Source organism: Gymnodraco acuticeps, unplaced genomic scaffold, assembly GCF_902827175.1.
Source record: "Gymnodraco acuticeps unplaced genomic scaffold, fGymAcu1.1, whole genome shotgun sequence".
NCBI classification, from domain to species: domain Eukaryota; kingdom Metazoa; phylum Chordata; class Actinopteri; order Perciformes; family Bathydraconidae; genus Gymnodraco; species Gymnodraco acuticeps.
Genome location: NW_022990822.1, coordinates 292,734 through 314,338, shown reverse-complemented (window position 1 = coordinate 314,338; position 21,605 = coordinate 292,734). Strand labels below are relative to the sequence as shown.

Here is a 21,605-nt window from a genome sequence, read left to right as displayed (position 1 = left end):
GGTTCCCAGCAAAACCCTGGCCAGGCTCCAATACGTCCAGAACTCTGCCGCCAGGCTTCTCACCCGCACCAAGCCATGGCAACACGTCACCCCCATCCTTATCCACCTCCACTTGCTGCCGGTCAAGTCCCGGATTCACTATAAAACACTCCTCCACACGTACAAGTCCCTCCATACCCTCGCCCCCCAGTACTTAACAGACCTCCTCCATCCCTACACCCCCTCTGGGAGTCTGCGGTCCTCAGACACGGGCCTGCTCTCCATCCCCCGCTCTCGCCTTCGTACTGTGGGTGACAGGGCATTCAGTGTTGCGGCCCCCACCCTCTGGAATGCACTTCCTCCCGAGATCCATAACGCTGCCTCACTGGACATCTTCAAATCCTCACTGAAAACGCACCTGTTCACCCTGGCCTTCGGACCCTAGTCCTTTCCTGGTCCCCTGGCTTCCTTTATTTGATTTTATTGTTTTGTTTGCTCCTCATTGTCTGTTTTGTTTTGTCTGTCCACCATGTACAGCGACCTTGGGTCCTGTGAAAGGTGATTTATAAATTCCATTTATTATTATTATTATTATTATAAGCATTATCTAAGTGGTGTCTCAGCATGATATGACTCACCGCTGCTCTCGTCTGCGGCCCCGTCCAGCTGGGGGATGGACAGGTTGGCGAACAGGGAATTGTTCCCGCTCCAGTCCATGTCTTCATCAGAAGACTCGTGCTGCTCGTCACTGAAGCCCTCCTCTGGCTCCCTCACTCCGTGTCTGTACACAAGGAAGACAGGGAGGCAGATTAAACAATGCACCGGCATATTCTTTATATCACTGCTAATGTTTGTCCTGCTTGAGAATGATATGACTCTTTCTTGGTGGATGGACAGTAATCCACTAAAGAGCTATAGTGGATGATGAGTACTGATATTAGCCAGGCAGTGCATACCAAATTGATGGCCTGCCTACAGATATGTGCATCTTTTTCGTTTGTATTGAGGGTTGTTTTATAAAAAATGTCAATAAAGTGTATGACAACATTATAAAGAAAATGTAATGAAAGCATGTGTAACAAGCAGCCGTTAAAGAAAAAGAAAGGGTTAGATTGGCAAAACACTTCTCTAATTGAAATCTGATCTTATCTGATCTGAAATGAACAGAATTGCTAATCTGAGCAGTCATTTGATGCCAGTTGTTATTCTTTACAACTAACAATAATGCTACAATTACATTTCTGTTGGTCACCCATTATTACAGTTTGGCCATCATTTGCTTTTAAATGGATTAGTATCCATAAAACGGGAAAAGTGTATTAGATGAATGCTTTTCAGTGGAGACAGACACACTTGCCTTGGTGTGGGGGAGTGGTCGGGAGGCTCGTTGTCCCACCGCTGGGACATTATCACGCTGAGCTCTGCCTCGTCCTTCTCCATCTCAGGCTCTGCCTCCTCTTCATCACTGTTGCAGTCGTAGCTTCTGGCACCAGGGAGTGACAGGGACTTCTGTCTGACGGGGGTCCTGCAGAAGCCGTCGTTCTCCAGTCCTGCCAGCAGCTCGATGAAGGCTTGGTCCTGGCTGCTGTCTGCATGGACATCAAAGACAGGACATCACTCAGCTGCGAGCAATGACTTTAAATGTGGCTCCAAATGAATCAATTAAATAGAAGCTATAAAAGTTATCCTTTTTGAACCCTAGACTTCTTCACTTTTTTATTCACTTTATTTGCAGGATTGAGCATTGTCACCACATGTTAGGCAGCCATGCCATGCACAATCAGTCAGCCATGTCAGTGGGACATACACAATCCCAAAGTCCCTATGGACTCAGGAGTAAACGAGGTTTGGGCTTCACCTGTTCTGTCATTTATTTACTTTTTGGCGAATATACAACATAAGAAGTGACGTTGAAATCGATTTAAGCATCTAATGTTTGCACTGTGACCATGATAACATTGTTTTTTTTGGAGTATAACAACTTATATGTGCAACTTTTTCTCCCTGTCTGTAAGCGATCAATTGAAGAAGCACAACATTTATGATTTAAATCAGATGTACTGAGCTGCTGTAGTAGAGTCACAGTACCTGTATCACCAGTCACTATAACAATGCGCTGTTATTGTTGTGTTCATGGCTCCTAGTAAGTGAAATGTTATTTAGCTTTTTGGTCAATAAAATGTCAATGCAGTTATTTCGAGGGAGGCTGTGGCTCAGTGCATAGTGTGCTGGACATCAAATCAGGGGATAGCAAGTTTGAGTCCCACTGCAGTCAGCATGTCGTTGTGTCCCTGAGACACTTCACCCCAAATTGCTCCGGTGGGGATTGTCCACAGTACTGAATGTATGTAAGTCGCTTTGGATAAAAGCGTCTAACAAATGACATGTAATGTAATGTAATTTCATGTAAAGAAAATTCTTAATCGAGAGGTGTAGCTGACAAAATGTCATACATAATGTTGTATCATAAAGTTACAGTCCACATTTTGCGTGAGATATAACACTAACTAATTATGTTGTGATTTTATAAAAATGTTTGAGAAAGTAGAAGATCATGGACAAAAGAGCATTTCAAAAACGAATAAACACAGATTAATGAACAATACACTTATTTATGATAACAGCTTCAAGTTTCAATGACATTTTAACCTTTTTGTTTACCTAACAGGGGCGAGTGGCTGGATGTCTGGGAGAGCGGGAGGAAGGTCTGGCTGTTCTCCAGCAGACTCAGGATGGCCTCCTCGTCCACCACCGCCTCCTCCGGGACCTTACTGCTGCTCCTCACAGGCTCTGAAACGCCACATTAATACGTCAGCAGGACCTCCATTGAGAGAAGCCAGGTCAATCAACACACACACTTTCCTTAGAGAAATAATAATAATAATAATAATAATTAAAACTGCGGTCGCACTTGTGCGCGCAGTGATGAGCGGGCCCTCGCGTCCGTGCGCCTGTCGGGGAGGGCGGCAGGTCGTCCCGGCGTCAAGCAGACGTGCGCGAGTCCTGGGAAATGAGCCGTTTGTCATTTCTCTAATTTTCGCGTCCCAGACTCCCAGGTGCTCCGGCAGCGACCCGGAAACGGATGTCGAAGGAAAACAAATTTCTCTAAAGGGTCGTCGAGGATCGATTATCGAGGAGGCTGTCTGGAGGAGCCGTAACTGAGGATACACTGATTTAGAGGAGAGAGGAGTGTCTCTGGAGGAGCTATAACCGAGGGTACACTGAAGTATTCTCCTGAGACGATTTCAGCCAACAGTGATGTTTAAAAGAGGCGTGACGCATGGCTGGACTTCTGTCAACGAAGCACAGCTCTGCAAACTGTTCCCGTTGTGATTATAAGTTATTTGAGATGATCAAATGTGCATCAGACTTTCTGCCCTTTACCGTTTGTTTACTCACTAATCACATGTCCCCTGGATGTTAGGTGATGTTACAGTGAGAACAGCTGCTGAGGTCAGTGCAGAAAGCAGAACAGTGTGTATAATATATATCGCTCAATAACAAATGTAACAGGCCTACATGTCACACTTTATTTGTAGGCTTTAGGAGATATCTACAAATAAACATTAGGGTTAGGGTTAGGGTTAGGGTTAGGGTTAGGGTTAGGGTTAGCGAGTGTATAGGTGTCTGTTGTAATGAAGGGTTAGGGTTAGGGTTAGGGTTAGGGTTAGGGTTAGGGTTAGGTTAGGGTTATGGTTAGGGTTAGGGTTAGGGTTAGGGAGTGTATAGGTTAGGGTTAGGGTTAGGGTTAGGGTTGGTTAGGGTTAGGGTTAGGGTTAGGGTTAGCGAGTGTATAGGTGTCTGTTGTAATGAATATGCCGCCAGCAAAGGGTGTTGTTGGACTAACAGTAGGTGTGTGTGTGTGTGTGTGTGTGTGTGTGTGTGTGTGTGTGTGTGTGTGTGTGTGTGTGTGAGAGTTGATGTGCCAGGCAAACAGGCAGGCCTCAGTAGCTTATCTGACATATAATTGGTCAAAAATGGTACATTCTCCGTTAGCCTACGATTACCCCGTTTGAGCGAAGGACTATTACTTCTCAATGTAGCATGACATTGGATATGCGCTGAAGTTGTCCTGGATTGGAATTGTTCCGATCATTCCCCTATGAGGAGTTTGCAGAAATGTCCTTAAAATGCATGAAAAACGGCCATTTTTCTAAATGGCCGACTTTCTGGTGGGCGGGGCTAATGGAAGGCAATTTGAAATATGTGTGCAATCATAATAGCAATATGTATACAGCGTTTCGTGAATATTGGAAAAAGTATACGCGAGTAGTTTGGAGTAATTTGGAGTAATTTGTGACATGTAAATCGTAATAAATGGTGTATTCGCTGTTAGCTTACGACCTCCACGATTGAGCTTTAAAAAATGTTCTTCTCAATTTAGCATCATATTGGATAGGGGCTGAACTTGTGCTGGATTTGAATTGTTCCGATCATTCCCCTAGGAGCAGTTTGCAAGAATGTGCTTAAAATGCATGAAAAACGCACATTTTTCTAAATGGCCGACTTCCTGGGGGGCGGGGCTAATGGAAGGCAATTTGAAATATGTGTGCAATCATAATAGCAATATGTATACAGCGTTTCCTGAATATTGGAAAAAGTATACGCGAGTAGTTTGGAGTCATTTGGAGTAATTTGGGACATGTAAATCGTCAAAAATGGAAAGTTCTCCGTTCGCTTACGAAGTCGTCGTTTGAGCGATCGACTATTCCTTCGCAATTTAGCATCACATTGGAAATGGGCTGAACTTGTCCTGGATTGGATTTTTTCCGATCATTCCCCTAGGAGGAGTTCGCAAGAACGTGCGTAAAATGGCTGAAAACCGCACATTTTAAAAGATGGCCGACTTTCTGGGGGGCGGGGCTAATGGAAGGCAATTTGAAATATGTGTGCAATCATAATAGCAATATGTATACAGCGTTTCGTGAATATCGGATTAACTATATCCGAGTAATTTGGAGTAATTTGCGACATGTAAATCGTCAACAATGGTGTATTCGCTGTTAGCTTACGACCTCCACGATTGAGCTATCAAAAATGTTCTTCTCCATTAAGTATCATATTGGATAGGGGCTGAACGTGTCCTGGATTGGAATTTTTCCGATCATTCCCCTAGGAGGAATCCGCACGAATGTGCTTAAAATGCATAAAAAACGCACATATTTCAAAATGGCCGACTTTTTGGGGGGCGGGGCTAATGGAATGTATGTACAAATATGTCCGCAATTCCATGAGGAATATCTGTGCCAACATTCGTGAAGTTCTGAGAAACTATATGCGACTACCACACAATAGGGGGCGCTAGTGAGCAGTTTTTTTGAAAATGTACGTTTTTTTTTTACATTATGGAAAAGGTCGTGGGCTGTGACTCGTGTACCAATTTTTGCGTAACGAAAACCATTTTAGCTCATCGTCATAAAAAAAAAAGTACAGGCCACGCCCACATTTGTCATTCGTTGTGACACTTTGAATATAAGTCCATACTCATCCCCAGAGTATGTCTACAAAAAAAGAAAAATATTTCGTCCATCAGTTCATGAGTTAGACATTTGTCATGTTTTTGGCGCCCCCTATAGTCCAAAATGGAAATTACTTTTTGTGCTTCTTCCCCAATACAGACTGAACCTTACCACCAAAATGTGTGTTTTTTTGGTACATTGTTGATGAGTTATGAGCATTTCTATCTAAGCCCCGCCTTTTTGCGAAGACATTTAGAGTAATGACGACCACATTTATCAACTGAACATGCTCATTTCCTACGATAATGTGTCTGACCCTCCGGCGATACTGTATACTGAGTTTGGTGTTGAAAAACCAAAATTTGAAATTTAAGTGAATATTTAACTGTTTTTCAAATTATGCTAATTTAAAAAAAAATAAAGTAGGCGGAGCTTACGGGTACTTGGACCTTATATGTAGAGCAGGTCCACCCGAGTAAGTGTGAAAAATTTCAGGTCATTTGGAGTTACGGTGCGACTTTGTACATCTTTCCAAAAACGGAAATGGCCATAGGTGGCGCTAGAGAGCATGTTGAACAATGTGAAACACATTGAGTCCAGAATATTGTATTTTTCACCGATTCTGGAATCTGTGCAAAATTATACAACTTTTGCAGCATCCTAAAGGCCTCAAAAACAGGAAACGCCAGCAGAAAAAATAATAATTAAAACTGCGGTCGCACTTGTGCGCGCAGTGATGAGCGGGCCCTCGCGTCCGTGCGCCTGTCGGGGAGGGCGGCAGGTCGTCCCGGCGTCAAGCAGACGTGCGCGAGTCCTGGGAAATGAGCCGTTTGTCATTTCTCTAATTTTCGCGTCCCAGACTCCCAGGTGCTCCGGCAGCGACCCGGAAACGGATGTCGAAGGAAAACAAATTTCTCTAAAGGGTCGTCGAGGATCGATTATCGAGGAGGCTGTCTGGAGGAGCCGTAACCGAGGATACACTGATTTAGAGGAGAGAGGAGTGTCTCTGGAGGAGCTATAACCGAGGGTACACTGAAGTATTCTCCTGAGACGATTTAAGCCAACAGTGATGTTTAAAAGAGGCGTGACGCATGGCTGGACTTCTGTCAAACGAAGCACAGCTCTGCAAACTGTTCCCGTTGTGATTATAAGTTATTTGAGATGATCAAATGTGCATCAGACTTTCTGCCCTTTACCGTTTGTTTACTCACTAATCACATGTCCCCTGGATGTTAGGTGATGTTACAGTGAGAACAGCTGCTGAGGGCAGTGCAGAAAGCAGAACAGTGTGTATAATATATATCGCTCAATAACAAATGTAACAGGCCTACATGTCACACTTTATTTGTAGGCTTTAGGAGATATCTACAAATAAACATTAGGGTTAGGGTTAGGGTTAGGGTTAGGGTTAGTGAGGGTGTGTGTGTGTGTGTGTGTGTGTGTGTGTGTGTGTGTGTGTGTGTGTGTGTGTGTGTGTGTGTGTGTGAGAGTTGATGTGCCAGGCAAACAGGCAGACTCAGTAGCTTATCTGACATATAATTGGTCAAAAATGGTACATTCTCCGTTAGCCTACGAGCTCCCCGTTTGAGCGAAGGACTATTCCTTCTCAATGTAGCATGACATTGGATATGCGCTGAAGTTGTCCTGGATTGGAATTGTTCCGATCATTCCCCTATGAGGAGTTTGCAGAAATGTCCTTAAAATGCATGAAAAACGGCCATTTTTCAAAATGGCCGACTTTCTGGTGGGCGGGGCTAATGGAAGGCAATTTGAAATATGTGTGCAATCATAATAGCAATATGTATACAGCGTTTCGTGAATATCGGAAAAACTATATGCGACCAGTTTGGAGCAATTTGCGCCATGTGAATAGTCAAAAATGGTGTATTCGCTGTTAGCCTACGACCTCCACGAGTAATTTTTCAAAAATGTGCTCCTGAATTAAGTATTCTATTGGATAGGGGCTAAACCTGTCCTGCATTGGAATTTTTCTGATCATTCCCCTAGGAGGAGTTTGCAAGAACGTGCGTAAAATGGCTGAAAAACGCACATTTTTCAAAATGGCCGACTTTCTGGGGGGCGGGGCTAATGGAAGGCAATTTGAAATATGTGTGCAATCATAATAGTAATATGTATACAGCGTTTCCTGAATATTGGAAAAAGTATACGCGAGTATTTGGAGTAATTTGGGACATGTAAATCGTCAAAAATGGAAAGTTCTCCGTTCGCTTACGAAGTCGTCGTTTGAGCGATCAACTATTCCTTCGCAATTTAGCATCACATTGGAAATGGGCTGAACTTGTCCTGGATTGGATTTTTTCCGATCATTCCCCTAGGAGGAGTTCGCAAGAACGTGCGTAAAATGGCTGAAAACCGCACATTTTAAAAGATGGCCGACTTTCTGGGGGGCGGGGCTAATGGAAGGCAATTTGAAATATGTGTGCAATCATAATAGCAATATGTATACAGCGTTTCGTGAATATCGGATTAACTATATCCGAGTAATTTGGAGTAATTTGCGACATGTAAATCGTCAACAATGGTGTATTCGCTGTTAGCTTACGACCTCCACGATTGAGCTATCAAAAATGTTTTTCTCCATTAAGTATCATATTGGATAGGGGCTGAACGTGTCCTGGATTGGAATTTTTCCGATCATTCCCCTAGGAGGAATCCGCACGAATGTGCTTAAAATGCATAAAAAACGCACATATTTCAAAATGGCCGACTTTTTGGGGGGCGGGGCTAATGGAATGTATGTACAAATATGTCCGCAATTCCATGAGGAATATCTGTGCCAACATTCGTGAAGTTCTGAGAAACTATATGCGACTACCACACAATAGGGGGCGCTAGTGAGCAGTTTTTTTGAAAATGTACGTTTTTTTTTTACATTATGGAAAAGGTCGTGGGCTGTGACTCGTGTACCAATTTTTGCGTAACGAAAACCATTTTAGCTCATCGTCATAAAAAAAAAAGTACAGGCCACGCCCACATTTGTCATTCGTTGTGACACTTTAAATATAAGTCCATACTCATCCCCAGAGTATGTCTACAAAAAAAGAAAAATATTTCGTCCATCAGTTCATGAGTTAGACATTTGTCATGTTTTTGGCGCCCCCTATAGTCCAAAATGGAAATTACTTTTTGTGCTTCTTCCCCAATACAGACTGAACCTTACCACCAAAATGTGTGTTTTTTTGGTACATTGTTGATGAGTTATGAGCATTTCTATCTAAGCCCCGCCTTTTTGCGAAGACATTTAGAGTAATGACGACCACATTTATCAACTGAACATGCTCATTTCCTACGATAATGTGTCTGACCCTCCGGCGATAATGTATACTGAGTTTGGTGTTGAAAAACCAAAATTTGAAATTTAAGTGAATATTTAACTGTTTTTCAAATTATGCTAATTTAAAAAAAAATAAAGTAGGCGGAGCTTACGGGTACTTGGACCTTATATGTAGAGCAGGTCCACCCGAGTAAGTGTGAAAAATTTCAGGTCATTTGGAGTTACGGTGCAACTTTGTACATCTTTCCAAAAACGGAAATGGCCATAGGTGGCGCTAGAGAGCATGTTGGACAATTTGAACACATTGACTCCAGAATATCAAATTTTTCACCGATTCTGGAATCTGTGCAAAATTATACAACTTTCTCAGCATCCTAAAGGCCTGAAAATAAGCATTGAAATATGGAATAAATAATAATAATACCACGAATAACAATAGGGATCCTCGCACTTCGTGCTAGGACGCCGTTGGGTCCTAGCACTCTCGTGCTCGGGCCCTAATTAAAACTGCGGTCGCACTTGTGCGCGCAGTGATGAGCGGGCCCTCGCGTCCGTGCGCCTGTCGGGGAGGGCGGCAGGTCGTCCCGGCGTCAAGCAGACGTGCGCGAGTCCTGGGAAATGAGCCGTTTGTCATTTCTCTAATTTTCGCGTCCCAGACTCCCAGGTGCTCCGGCAGCGACCCGGAAACGGATGTCGAAGGAAAACAAATTTCTCTAAAGGGTCGTCGAGGATCGATTATCGAGGAGGCTGTCTGGAGGAGCCGTAACCGAGGATACACTGATTTAGAGGAGAGAGGAGTGTCTCTGGAGGAGCTATAACCGAGGGTACACTGAAGTATTCTCCTGAGACGATTTCAGCCAACAGTGATGTTTAAAAGAGGCGTGACGCATGACTGGACTTCTGTCAAATGAAGCACAGCTCTGCAAACTGTTCCCGTTGTGATTATAAGTTATTTGAGATGATCAAATGTGCATCAGACTTTCTGCCCTTTACCGTTTGTTTACTCACTAATCACATGTCCCCTGGATGTTAGGTGATGTTACAGTGAGAACAGCTGCTGAGGTCAGTGCAGAAAGCAGAACAGTGTGTATAATATATATCGCTCAATAACAAATGTAACAGGCCTACATGTCACACTGTATTTGTAGGCTTTAGGAGATATCTACAAATAAACATTAGGGTTAGGGTTAGGGTTAGGGTTAGCGAGTGTCTTTTGTAATGAATATGCCGCCAGCAAAGGGCGTTGTTGGACTAACAGTAGGTGTGTGTGTGTGTGTGTGTGTGTGTGTGTGTGTGTGTGTGTGTGTGTGTGTGTGTGTGTGTGTGTGTGTGTGTGAGAGTTGATGTGCCAGGCAAACAGGCAGGCCTCAGTAGCTTATCTGACATATAATTGGTCAAAAATGGTACATTCTCCGTTAGCCTACGAGCTACCCCGTTTGAGCGAAGGACTATTACTTCTCAATGTAGCATGACATTGGATATGCGCTGAAGTTGTCCTGGATTGGAATTGTTCCGATCATTCCCCTATGAGGAGTTTGCAGAAATGTCCTTAAAATGCATGAAAAACGGGCAATTTTCAAAATGGCCGACTTTCTGGTGGGCGGGGGCTAATGGAAGGCAATTTGAAATATGTGTGCAATCATAATAGCAATATGTATACAGCGTTTCGTGAATATCGGAAAAAGTATACGCGAGTAGTTTGGAGTAATTTGGAGTAATTTGTGACATGTGAATCGTCAAAAATGGTGTATTCGCTGTTAGCCTACGACCTCCACGAGTAATTTTTCAAAAATGTGCTCCTGAATTAAGTATCATATTGGATAGGGGCTAAACCTGTCCTGCATTGGAATTTTTCTGATCATTCCCCTAGGAGGAGTTTGCAAGAACGTGCGTAAAATGGCTGAAAAACGCACATTTTTCAAAATGGCCGACTTTCTGGGGGGCGGGGCTAATGGAAGGCAATTTGAAATATGTGTGCAATCATAATAGTAATATGTATACAGCGTTTCCTGAATATTGGAAAAAGTATACGCGAGTATTTGGAGTAATTTGTGACATGTAAATCGTCAAAAATGGAAAGTTCTCCGTTCGCTTACGAAGTCGTCGTTTGAGCGATCAACTATTCCTTCGCAATTTAGCATCACATTGGAAATGGGCTGAACTTGTCCTGGATTGGATTTTTTCCGATCATTCCCCTAGGAGGAGTTCGCAAGAACGTGCGTAAAATGGCTGAAAACCGCACATTTTAAAAGATGGCCGACTTTCTGGGGGGCGGGGCTAATGGAAGGCAATTTGAAATATGTGTGCAATCATAATAGCAATATGTATACAGCGTTTCGTGAATATCGGATTAACTATATCCGAGTAATTTGGAGTAATTTGCGACATGTAAATCGTCAACAATGGTGTATTCGCTGTTAGCTTACGACCTCCACGATTGAGCTATCAAAAATGTTCTTCTCCATTAAGTATCATATTGGATAGGGGCTGAACGTGTCCTGGATTGGAATTTTTCCGATCATTCCCCTAGGAGGAATCCGCACGAATGTGCTTAAAATGCATAAAAAACGCACATATTTCAAAATGGCCGACTTTTTGGGGGGCGGGGCTAATGGAATGTATGTACAAATATGTCCGCAATTCCATGAGGAATATCTGTGCCAACATTCGTGAAGTTCTGAGAAACTATATGCGACTACCACACAATAGGGGGCGCTAGTGAGCAGTTTTTTGAAAATGTACGTTTTTTTTTACATTATGGAAAAAGGTCGTGGGCTGTGACTCGTGTACCAATTTTTGCGTGCAACATTTAAATCGTCCAAAATGGATATTCGCCTATTAGCCTAAGACCTCAACGAGTAATTTTCAAAAAATGTGCTCCTGAAGTAAGTATCCTATTGGATAGGGGCTAAAAACTTGTCCTGCAATTGCGAATATTTTTCTGATCATTCCCCTGGAGGAGTGAGTTTGCAAGAACGTGCAGTAAAATGGCTGCAAAAAAAACGCACATTTTTCAAAATGGCCGTACTTTACATGGGGGGCGGGGCTAATGGAAGGCCATTTTGAAAAATGTGTGCAATCATAATAGTAATATGTATACAGCGTTTCCTGAATATTGGAAAAAGTATACGCGAGTATTTGGAGTAATTTGGGACATGTAAATCGTCAAAAATGGAAAGTTCTCCGTTCGCTTACGAAGTCGTCGTTTGAGCGATCAACTATTCCTTCGCAATTTAGCATCACATTGGAAATGGGCTGAACTTGTCCTGGATTGGATTTTTTCCGATCATTCCCCTAGGAGGAGTTCGCAAGAACGTGCGTAAAATGGCTGAAAACCGCACATTTTAAAAGATGGCCGACTTTCTGGGGGGCGGGGCTAATGGAAGGCAATTTGAAATATGTGTGCAATCATAATAGCAATATGTATACAGCGTTTCGTGAATATCGGATTAACTATATCCGAGTAATTTGGAGTAATTTGCGACATGTAAATCGTCAACAATGGTGTATTCGCTGTTAGCTTACGACCTCCACGATTGAGCTATCAAAAATGTTCTTCTCCATTAAGTATCATATTGGATAGGGGCTGAACGTGTCCTGGATTGGAATTTTTCCGATCATTCCCCTAGGAGGAATCCGCACGAATGTGCTTAAAATGCATAAAAAACGCACATATTTCAAAATGGCCGACTTTTTGGGGGGCGGGGCTAATGGAATGTATGTACAAATATGTCCGCAATTCCATGAGGAATATCTGTGCCAACATTCGTGAAGTTCTGAGAAACTATATGCGACTACCACACAATAGGGGGCGCTAGTGAGCAGTTTTTTTGAAAATGTACGTTTTTTTTTTACATTATGGAAAAGGTCGTGGGCTGTGACTCGTGTACCAATTTTTGCGTAACGAAAACCATTTTAGCTCATCGTCATAAAAAAAAAAGTACAGGCCACGCCCACATTTGTCATTCGTTGTGACACTTTAATATAAGTCCATACTCATCCCCAGAGTATGTCTACAAAAAAAGAAAAATATTTCGTCCATCAGTTCATGAGTTAGACATTTGTCATGTTTTTGGCGCCCCCTATAGTCCAAAATGGAAATTACTTTTTGTGCTTCTTCCCCAATACAGACTGAACCTTACCACCAAAATGTGTGTTTTTTTGGTACATTGTTGATGAGTTATGAGCATTTCTATCTAAGCCCCGCCTTTTTGCGAAGACATTTAGAGTAATGACGACCACATTTATCAACTGAACATGCTCATTTCCTACGATAATGTGTCTGACCCTCCGGCGATACTGTATACTGAGTTTGGTGTTGAAAAACCAAAATTTGAAATTTAAGTGAATATTTAACTGTTTTTCAAATTATGCTAATTTAAAAAAAAATAAAGTAGGCGGAGCTTACGGGTACTTGGACCTTATATGTAGAGCAGGTCCACCCGAGTAAGTGTGAAAAATTTCAGGTCATTTGGAGTTACGGTGCGAACTTTGTACATCTTTCCAAAAACGGAAATGGCCATAGGTGGCGCTAGAGAGCATGTTGGACAATTTGAACACATTGACTCCAGAATATCAAATTTTTCACCGATTCTGGAATCTGTGCAAAATTATACAACTTTCTCAGCATCCTAAAGGCCTGAAAATAAGCATTGAAATATGGAATAATAATAATAATACCACGAATAACAATAGGTATCCTTGCACTTCGTGCTAGGACGCCGTTGGGTCCTAGCACTCTCGTGCTCGGGCCCTAATTAAAACTGCGGTCGCACTTGTGCGCGCAGTGATGAGCGGGCCCTCGCGTCCGTGCGCCTGTCGGGGAGGGCGGCAGGTCGTCCCGGCGTCAAGCAGACGTGCGCGAGTCCTGGGAAATGAGCCGTTTGTCATTTCTCTAATTTTCGCGTCCCAGACTCCCAGGTGCTCCGGCAGCGACCCGGAAACGGATGTCGAAGGAAAACAAATTTCTCTAAAGGGTCGTCGAGGATCGATTATCGAGGAGGCTGTCTGGAGGAGCCGTAACCGAGGATGCACTGATTTAGAGGAGAGAGGAGTGTCTCTGGAGGAGCTATAACCGAGGGTACACTGAAGTATTCTCCTGAGACGATTTCAGCCAACAGTGATGTTTAAAAGAGGCGTGACGCATGGCTGGACTTCTGTCAAATGAAGCACAGCTCTGCAAACTGTTCCCGTTGTGATTATAAGTTATTTGAGATGATCAAATGTGCATCAGACTTTCTGCCCTTTACCGTTTGTTTACTCACTAATCACATGTCCCCTGGATGTTAGGTGATGTTACAGTGAGAACAGCTGCTGAGGTCAGTGCAGAAAGCAGAACAGTGTGTATAATATATATCGCTCAATAACAAATGTAACAGGCCTACATGTCACACTTTATTTGTAGGCTTTAGGAGATATCTACAAATAAACATTAGGGTTAGGGTTAGGGTTAGGGTTAGGGTTAGCGAGTGTCTTTTGTAATGAATATGCCGCCAGCAAAGGGCTGTTGTTGGACTAACAGTAGGTGTGTGTGGTGTGTGTGTGTGTGTGTGTGTGTGTGTGTGTGTGTGTGTGTGTGTGTGTGTGTGTGTGTGTGTGTGTGAGAGTTGATGTGCCAGGCAAACAGGCAGGCCTCAGTAGCTTATCTGACATATAATTGGTGAAAAATGGTACATTCTCCGTTAGCCTACGAGCTCCCCGTTTGAGCGAAGGACTATTCCTTCTCAATGTAGCATGACATTGGATATGCGCTGAAGTTGTCCTGGATTGGAATTGTTCCGATCATTCCCCTATGAGGAGTTTACAGAAATGTCCTTAAAATGCATGAAAAACGGCCAATTTTCAAAATGGCCGACTTTCTGGTGGGCGGGGCTAATGGAAGGCAATTTGAAATATGTGTGCAATCATAATAGCAATATGTATACAGCGTTTCGTGAATATCGGAAAAAACTATATGCGACCAGTTTGGAGCAATTTGCGCCATGTGAATAGTCAAAAATGGTGTATTCGCTGTTAGCCTACGACCTCCACGAGTAATTTTTCAAAAATGTGCTCCTGAATTAAGTATCCTATTGGATAGGGGCTAAACCTGTCCTGCATTGGAATTTTTCTGATCATTCCCCTAGGAGGAGTTTGCAAGAACGTGCGTAAAATGGCTGAAAAACGCACATTTTTCAAAATGGCCGACTTTCTGGGGGGCGGGGCTAATGGAAGGCAATTTGAAATATGTGTGCAATCATAATAGTAATATGTATACAGCGTTTCCTGAATATTGGAAAAAGTATACGCGAGTATTTGGAGTAATTTGTGACATGTAAATCGTCAAAAATGGAAAGTTCTCCGTTCGCTTACGAAGTCGTCGTTTGAGCGATCAACTATTCCTTCGCAATTTAGCATCACATTGGAAATGGGCTGAACTTGTCCTGGATTGGATTTTTTCCGATCATTCCCCTAGGAGGAGTTCGCAAGAACGTGCGTAAAATGGCTGAAAACCGCACATTTTAAAAGATGGCCGACTTTCTGGGGGGCGGGGCTAATGGAAGGCAATTTGAAATATGTGTGCAATCATAATAGCAATATGTATACAGCGTTTCGTGAATATCGGATTAACTATATCCGAGTAATTTGGAGTAATTTGCGACATGTAAATGGTCAACAATGGTGTATTCGCTGTTAGCTTACGACCTCCACGATTGAGCTATCAAAAATATTCTTCTCCATTAAGTATCATATTGGATAGGGGCTGAACGTGTCCTGGATTGGAATTTTTCCGATCATTCCCCTAGGAGGAATCCGCACGAATGTGCTTAAAATGCATAAAAAACGCACATATTTCAAAATGGCCGACTTTTTGGGGGGCGGGGCTAATGGAATGTATGTACAAATATGTCCGCAATTCCATGAGGAATATCTGTGCCAACATTCGTGAAGTTCTGAGAAACTATATGCGACTACCACACAATAGGGGGCGCTAGTGAGCAGTTTTTTTGAAAATGTACGTTTTTTTTTTACATTATGGAAAAGGTCGTGGGCTGTGACTCGTGTACCAATTTTTGCGTAACGAAAACCATTTTAGCTCATCGTCATAAAAAAAAAAGTACAGGCCACGCCCACATTTGTCATTCGTTGTGACACTTTAAATATAAGTCCATACTCATCCCCAGAGTATGTCTACAAAAAAAGAAAAATATTTCGTCCATCAGTTCATGAGTTAGACATTTGTCATGTTTTTGGCGCCCCCTATAGTCCAAAATGGAAATTACTTTTTGTGCTTCTTCCCCAATACAGACTGAACCTTACCACCAAAATGTGTGTTTTTTTGGTACATTGTTGATGAGTTATGAGCATTTCTATCTAAGCCCCGCCTTTTTGCGAAGACATTTAGAGTAATGACGACCACATTTATCAACTGAACATGCTCATTTCCTACGATAATGTGTCTGACCCTCCGGCGATACTGTATACTGAGTTTGGTGTTGAAAAACCAAAATTTGAAATTTAAGTGAATATTTAACTGTTTTTCAAATTATGCTAATTTAAAAAAAAATAAAGTAGGCGGAGCTTACGGGTACTTGGACCTTATATGTAGAGCAGGTCCACCCGAGTAAGTGTGAAAAATTTCAGGTCATTTGGAGTTACGGTGCGACTTTGTACATCTTTCCAAAAACGGAAATGGCCATAGGTGGCGCTAGAGAGCATGTTGGACAATTTGAACACATTGACTCCAGAATATCAAATTTTTCACCGATTCTGGAATCTGTGCAAAATTATACAACTTTCTCAGCATCCTAAAGGCCTGAAAATAAGCATTGAAATATGGAATAATAATAATAATACCACGAATAACAATAGGTATCCTTGCACTTCGTGCTAGGACGCCGTTGGGTCCTAGCACTCTCGTGCTCGGGCCCTAATTAAAACTGCGGTCGCACTTGTGCGCGCAGTGATGAGCGGGCCCTCGCGTCCGTGCGCCTGTCGGGGAGGGCGGCAGGTCGTCCCGGCGTCAAGCAGACGTGCGCGAGTCCTGGGAAATGAGCCGTTTGTCATTTCTCTAATTTTCGCGTCCCAGACTCCCAGGTGCTCCGGCAGCGACCCGGAAACGGATGTCGAAGGAAAACAAATTTCTCTAAAGGGTCGTCGAGGATCGATTATCGAGGAGGCTGTCTGGAGGAGCCGTAACCGAGGATACACTGATTTAGAGGAGAGAGGAGTGTCTCTGGAGGAGCTATAACCGAGGGTACACTGAAGTATTCTCCTGAGACGATTTCAGCCAACAGTGATGTTTAAAAGAGGCGTGACGCATGGCTGGACTTCTGTCAAACGAAGCACAGCTCTGCAAACTGTTCCCGTTGTGATTATAAGTTATTTGAGATGATCAAATGTGCATCAGACTTTCTGCCCTTTACCGTTTGTTTACTCACTAATCACATGTCCCCTGGATGTTAGGTGATGTTACAGTGAGAACAGCTGCTGAGGTCAGTGCAGAAAGCAGAACAGTGTGTATAATATATATCGCTCAATAACAAATGTAACAGGCCTACATGTCACACTTTATCTGTAGGCTTTAGGAGATATCTACAAATAAACATTAGGGTTAGGGTTAGGGTTAGGGTTAGGTGTAGTTGTAATGAATATGCCGCCAGCAAAGGGCGGTGTTGGACTAACAGTAGTGTGTGTGTGTGTGTGTGTGTGTGTGTGTGTGTGTGTGTGTGTGTGTGTGTGTGTGTGAGAGTTGATGTGCCAGGCAAACAGGCAGGCCTCAGTAGCTTATCTGACATATAATTGGTCAAAAAATGGTACATTCTCCGTTAGCCTACGAGCTCCCCGTTTGAGCGAAGGACTATTCCTTCTCAATGTAGCATGACATTGGATATGCGCTGAAGTTGTCCTGGATTGGAATTGTTCCGATCATTCCCCTATGAGGAGTTTACAGAAATGTCCTTAAAATGCATGAAAAACGGCCAATTTTCAAAATGGCCGACTTTCTGGTGGGCGGGGCTAATGGAAGGCAATTTGAAATATGTGTGCAATCATAATAGCAATATGTATACAGCGTTTCGTGAATATCGGAAAAACTATATGCGACCAGTTTGGAGCAATTTGCGCCATGTGAATAGTCAAAAATGGTGTATTCGCTGTTAGCCTACGACCTCCACGAGTAATTTTTCAAAAATGTGCTCCTGAATTAAGTATCCTATTGGATAGGGGCTAAACCTGTCCTGCATTGGAATTTTTCTGATCATTCCCCTAGGAGGAGTTTGCAAGAACGTGCGTAAAATGGCTGAAAAACGCACATTTTTCAAAATGGCCGACTTTCTGGGGGGCGGGGCTAATGGAAGGCAATTTGAAATATGTGTGCAATCATAATAGTAATATGTATACAGCGTTTCCTGAATATTGGAAAAAGTATACGCGAGTATTTGGAGTAATTTGGGACATGTAAATCGTCAAAAATGGAAAGTTCTCCGTTCGCTTACGAAGTCGTCGTTTGAGCGATCAACTATTCCTTCGCAATTTAGCATCACATTGGAAATGGGCTGAACTTGTCCTGGATTGGATTTTTTCCGATCATTCCCCTAGGAGGAGTTCGCAAGAACGTGCGTAAAATGGCTGAAAACCGCACATTTTAAAAGATGGCCGACTTTCTGGGGGGCGGGGCTAATGGAAGGCAATTTGAAATATGTGTGCAATCATAATAGCAATATGTATACAGCGTTTCGTGAATATCGGATTAACTATATCCGAGTAATTTGGAGTAATTTGCGACATGTAAATCGTCAACAATGGTGTATTCGCTGTTAGCTTACGACCTCCACGATTGAGCTATCAAAAATGTTCTTCTCCATTAAGTATCATATTGGATAGGGGCTGAACGTGTCCTGGATTGGAATTTTTCCGATCATTCCCCTAGGAGGAATCCGCACGAATGTGCTTAAAATGCATAAAAAACGCACATATTTCAAAATGGCCGACTTTTTGGGGGGCGGGGCTAATGGAATGTATGTACAAATATGTCCGCAATTCCATGAGGAATATCTGTGCCAACATTCGTGAAGTTCTGAGAAACTATATGCGACTACCACACAATAGGGGGCGCTAGTGAGCAGTTTTTTTGAAAATGTACGTTTTTTTTTTACATTATGGAAAAGGTCGTGGGCTGTGACTCGTGTACCAATTTTTGCGTAACGAAAACCATTTTAGCTCATCGTCATAAAAAAAAAAGTACAGGCCACGCCCACATTTGTCATTCGTTGTGACACTTTAAATATAAGTCCATACTCATCCCCAGAGTATGTCTACAAAAAAAGAAAAATATTTCGTCCATCAGTTCATGAGTTAGACATTTGTCATGTTTTTGGCGCCCCCTATAGTCCAAAATGGAAATTACTTTTTGTGCTTCTTCCCCAATACAGACTGAACCTTACCACCAAAATGTGTGTTTTTTTGGTACATTGTTGATGAGTTATGAGCATTTCTATCTAAGCCCCGCCTTTTTGCGAAGACATTTAGAGTAATGACGACCACATTTATCAACTGAACATGCTCATTTCCTACGATAATGTGTCTGACCCTCCGGCGATACTGTATACTGAGTTTGGTGTTGAAAAACCAAAATTTGAAATTTAAGTGAATATTTAACTGTTTTTCAAATTATGCTAATTTAAAAAAAAATAAAGTAGGCGGAGCTTACGGGTACTTGGACCTTATATGTAGAGCAGGTCCACCCGAGTAAGTGTGAAAAATTTCAGGTCATTTGGAGTTACGGTGCAACTTTGTACATCTTTCCAAAAACGGAAATGGCCATAGGTGGCGCTAGAGAGCATGTTGGACAATTTGAACACATTGACTCCAGAATATCAAATTTTTCACCGATTCTGGAATCTGTGCAAAATTATACAACTTTCTCAGCATCCTAAAGGCCTGAAAATAAGCATTGAAATATGGAATAATAATAATTAAAACTGCGGTCGCACTTGTGCGCGCAGTGATGAGCGGGCCCTCGCGTCCGTGCGCCTGTCGGGGAGGGCGGCAGGTCGTCCCGGCGTCAAGCAGACGTGCGCGAGTCCTGGGAAATGAGCCGTTTGTCATTTCTCTAATTTTCGCGTCCCAGACTCCCAGGTGCTCCGGCAGCGACCCGGAAACGGATGTCGAAGGAAAACAAATTTCTCTAAAGGGTCGTCGAGGATCGATTATCGAGGAGGCTGTCTGGAGGAGCCGTAACCGAGGATACACTGATTTAGAGGAGAGAGGAGTGTCTCTGGAGGAGCTATAACCGAGGGTACACTGAAGTATTCTCCTGAGACGATTTCAGCCAACAGTGATGTTTAAAAGAGGCGTGACGCATGGCTGGACTTCTGTCAAACGAAGCACAGCTCTGCAAACTGTTCCCGTTGTGATTATAAGTTATTTGAGATGATCAAATGTGCATCAGACTTTCTGCCCTTTACCGTTTGTTTACTCACTAATCACATGTCCCCTGGATGTTAGGTGATGTTACAGTGAGAACAGCTGCTGAGGGCAGTGCAGAAAGCAGAACAGTGTGTATAATATATATCGCTCAATAACAAATGTAACAGGCCTACATGTCACACTTTATCTGTAGGCTTTAGGAGATATCTACAAATAAACATTAGGGTTAGGGTTAGGGTTAGGGTTAGGGTTAGGGTGTGTGTGTGTGTGTGTGTGTGTGTGTGTGTGTGTGTGTGTGTGTGTGTGTGTGTGTGTGTGTGTGTGTGTGTGTGTGTGTGTGTGAGAGTTGATGTGCCAGGCAGACAGGCAGGGCTCAGTAGCTTATCTGACATATAATGGGTCAAAAATGGTACATTCTCCGTTAGCCTACGAGCTCCCCGTTTGAGCGAAAGACTATTCCTTCTCAATGTAGCATGACATTGGATATGCGCTGAAGTTGTCCTGGATTGGAATTTTTCCGATCATTCCCCTAGGAGGAGTTGGCAAGAACGTGCGTAAAATGGCTGAAAACCGCACATTTTTCAAAATGGCCGACTTTCTGGGGGGCGGGGCTAATGGAAGGCAATTTGAAATATGTGTGCAATCATAATAGCAATATGTATACAGCGTTTCGTGAATATTGGAAAAAGTATACGCGAGTAGTTTGGAGTAATTTGGAGTAATTTGTGACATGTGAATCTTCAAAAATGGTGTATTCGCTGTTAGCCTACGACCTCCACGAGTAATTTTTCAAAAATGTGCTCCTGAATTAAGTATCCTATTGGATAGGGGCTAAACCTGTCCTGCATTGGAATTGTTCTGATCATTCCCCTAGGAGAAGTTTGCAAGAACGTGCGTAAAATGGGTGAAAAACGCACATTTTTCAAAATGGCCGACTTTATGGGGGGCGGGGCTAATGGAAGGCAATTTGAAATATATGTGCAATCATAATAGCAATATGTATACAGCGTTTCGTGAATATCGGAACAACTGTATCCGAGTAGTTTGGAGTAATTTGCAACATGTAAATCGTCAAAAATGGTATATTCGCTATTAGCCTACGACCTCCACGAGTAATTTTTCAAAAATGTGCTCCTGAATTAAGTATCCTATTGGATAGGGGCTAAACGTGTCCTGCATTGGAATTTTTCTGATCATTCCCCTAGGAGGAGTTTGCAAGAACGTGCGTAAAATGGCTGAAAAACGCACATTTTTCAAAATGGCCCACTTTCTGGGGGGCGGGGCTAATGGAAGGCAATGTGAAATATGTGTGCAATCATAATAGCAATATGTATACAGCGTTTCGTGAATATCGGAATAACTATATCCGAGAAGTTTGGAGTAATTTGCGACATGTAAATCGTCAAAAATGGTGTATTCGCTGTTAGCTTACGACCTCCACGAGTAATTTTTCAAAAATGTGC

At 42.8% G+C, this 21,605-nt stretch overlaps 1 protein-coding gene across 1 annotated transcript in view; it reads right to left on the bottom strand.

Moving 5' to 3' along the window:
- The window catches only part of rev3l (REV3 like, DNA directed polymerase zeta catalytic subunit), a 104,093-nt gene that overhangs the window by 30,883 nt on the left and 51,605 nt on the right, over positions 1-21,605 (bottom strand). The window contains exons 10-12 of the mRNA XM_034232846.1: positions 2,641-2,769; positions 1,337-1,568; positions 618-760 (exon numbers count right to left, since the gene is read on the bottom strand). Of these exons, the coding sequence (XP_034088737.1) occupies positions 618-760; positions 1,337-1,568; positions 2,641-2,769 (504 nt within the window). The remainder of the gene's footprint in view (positions 1-617; positions 761-1,336; positions 1,569-2,640; positions 2,770-21,605) is intronic.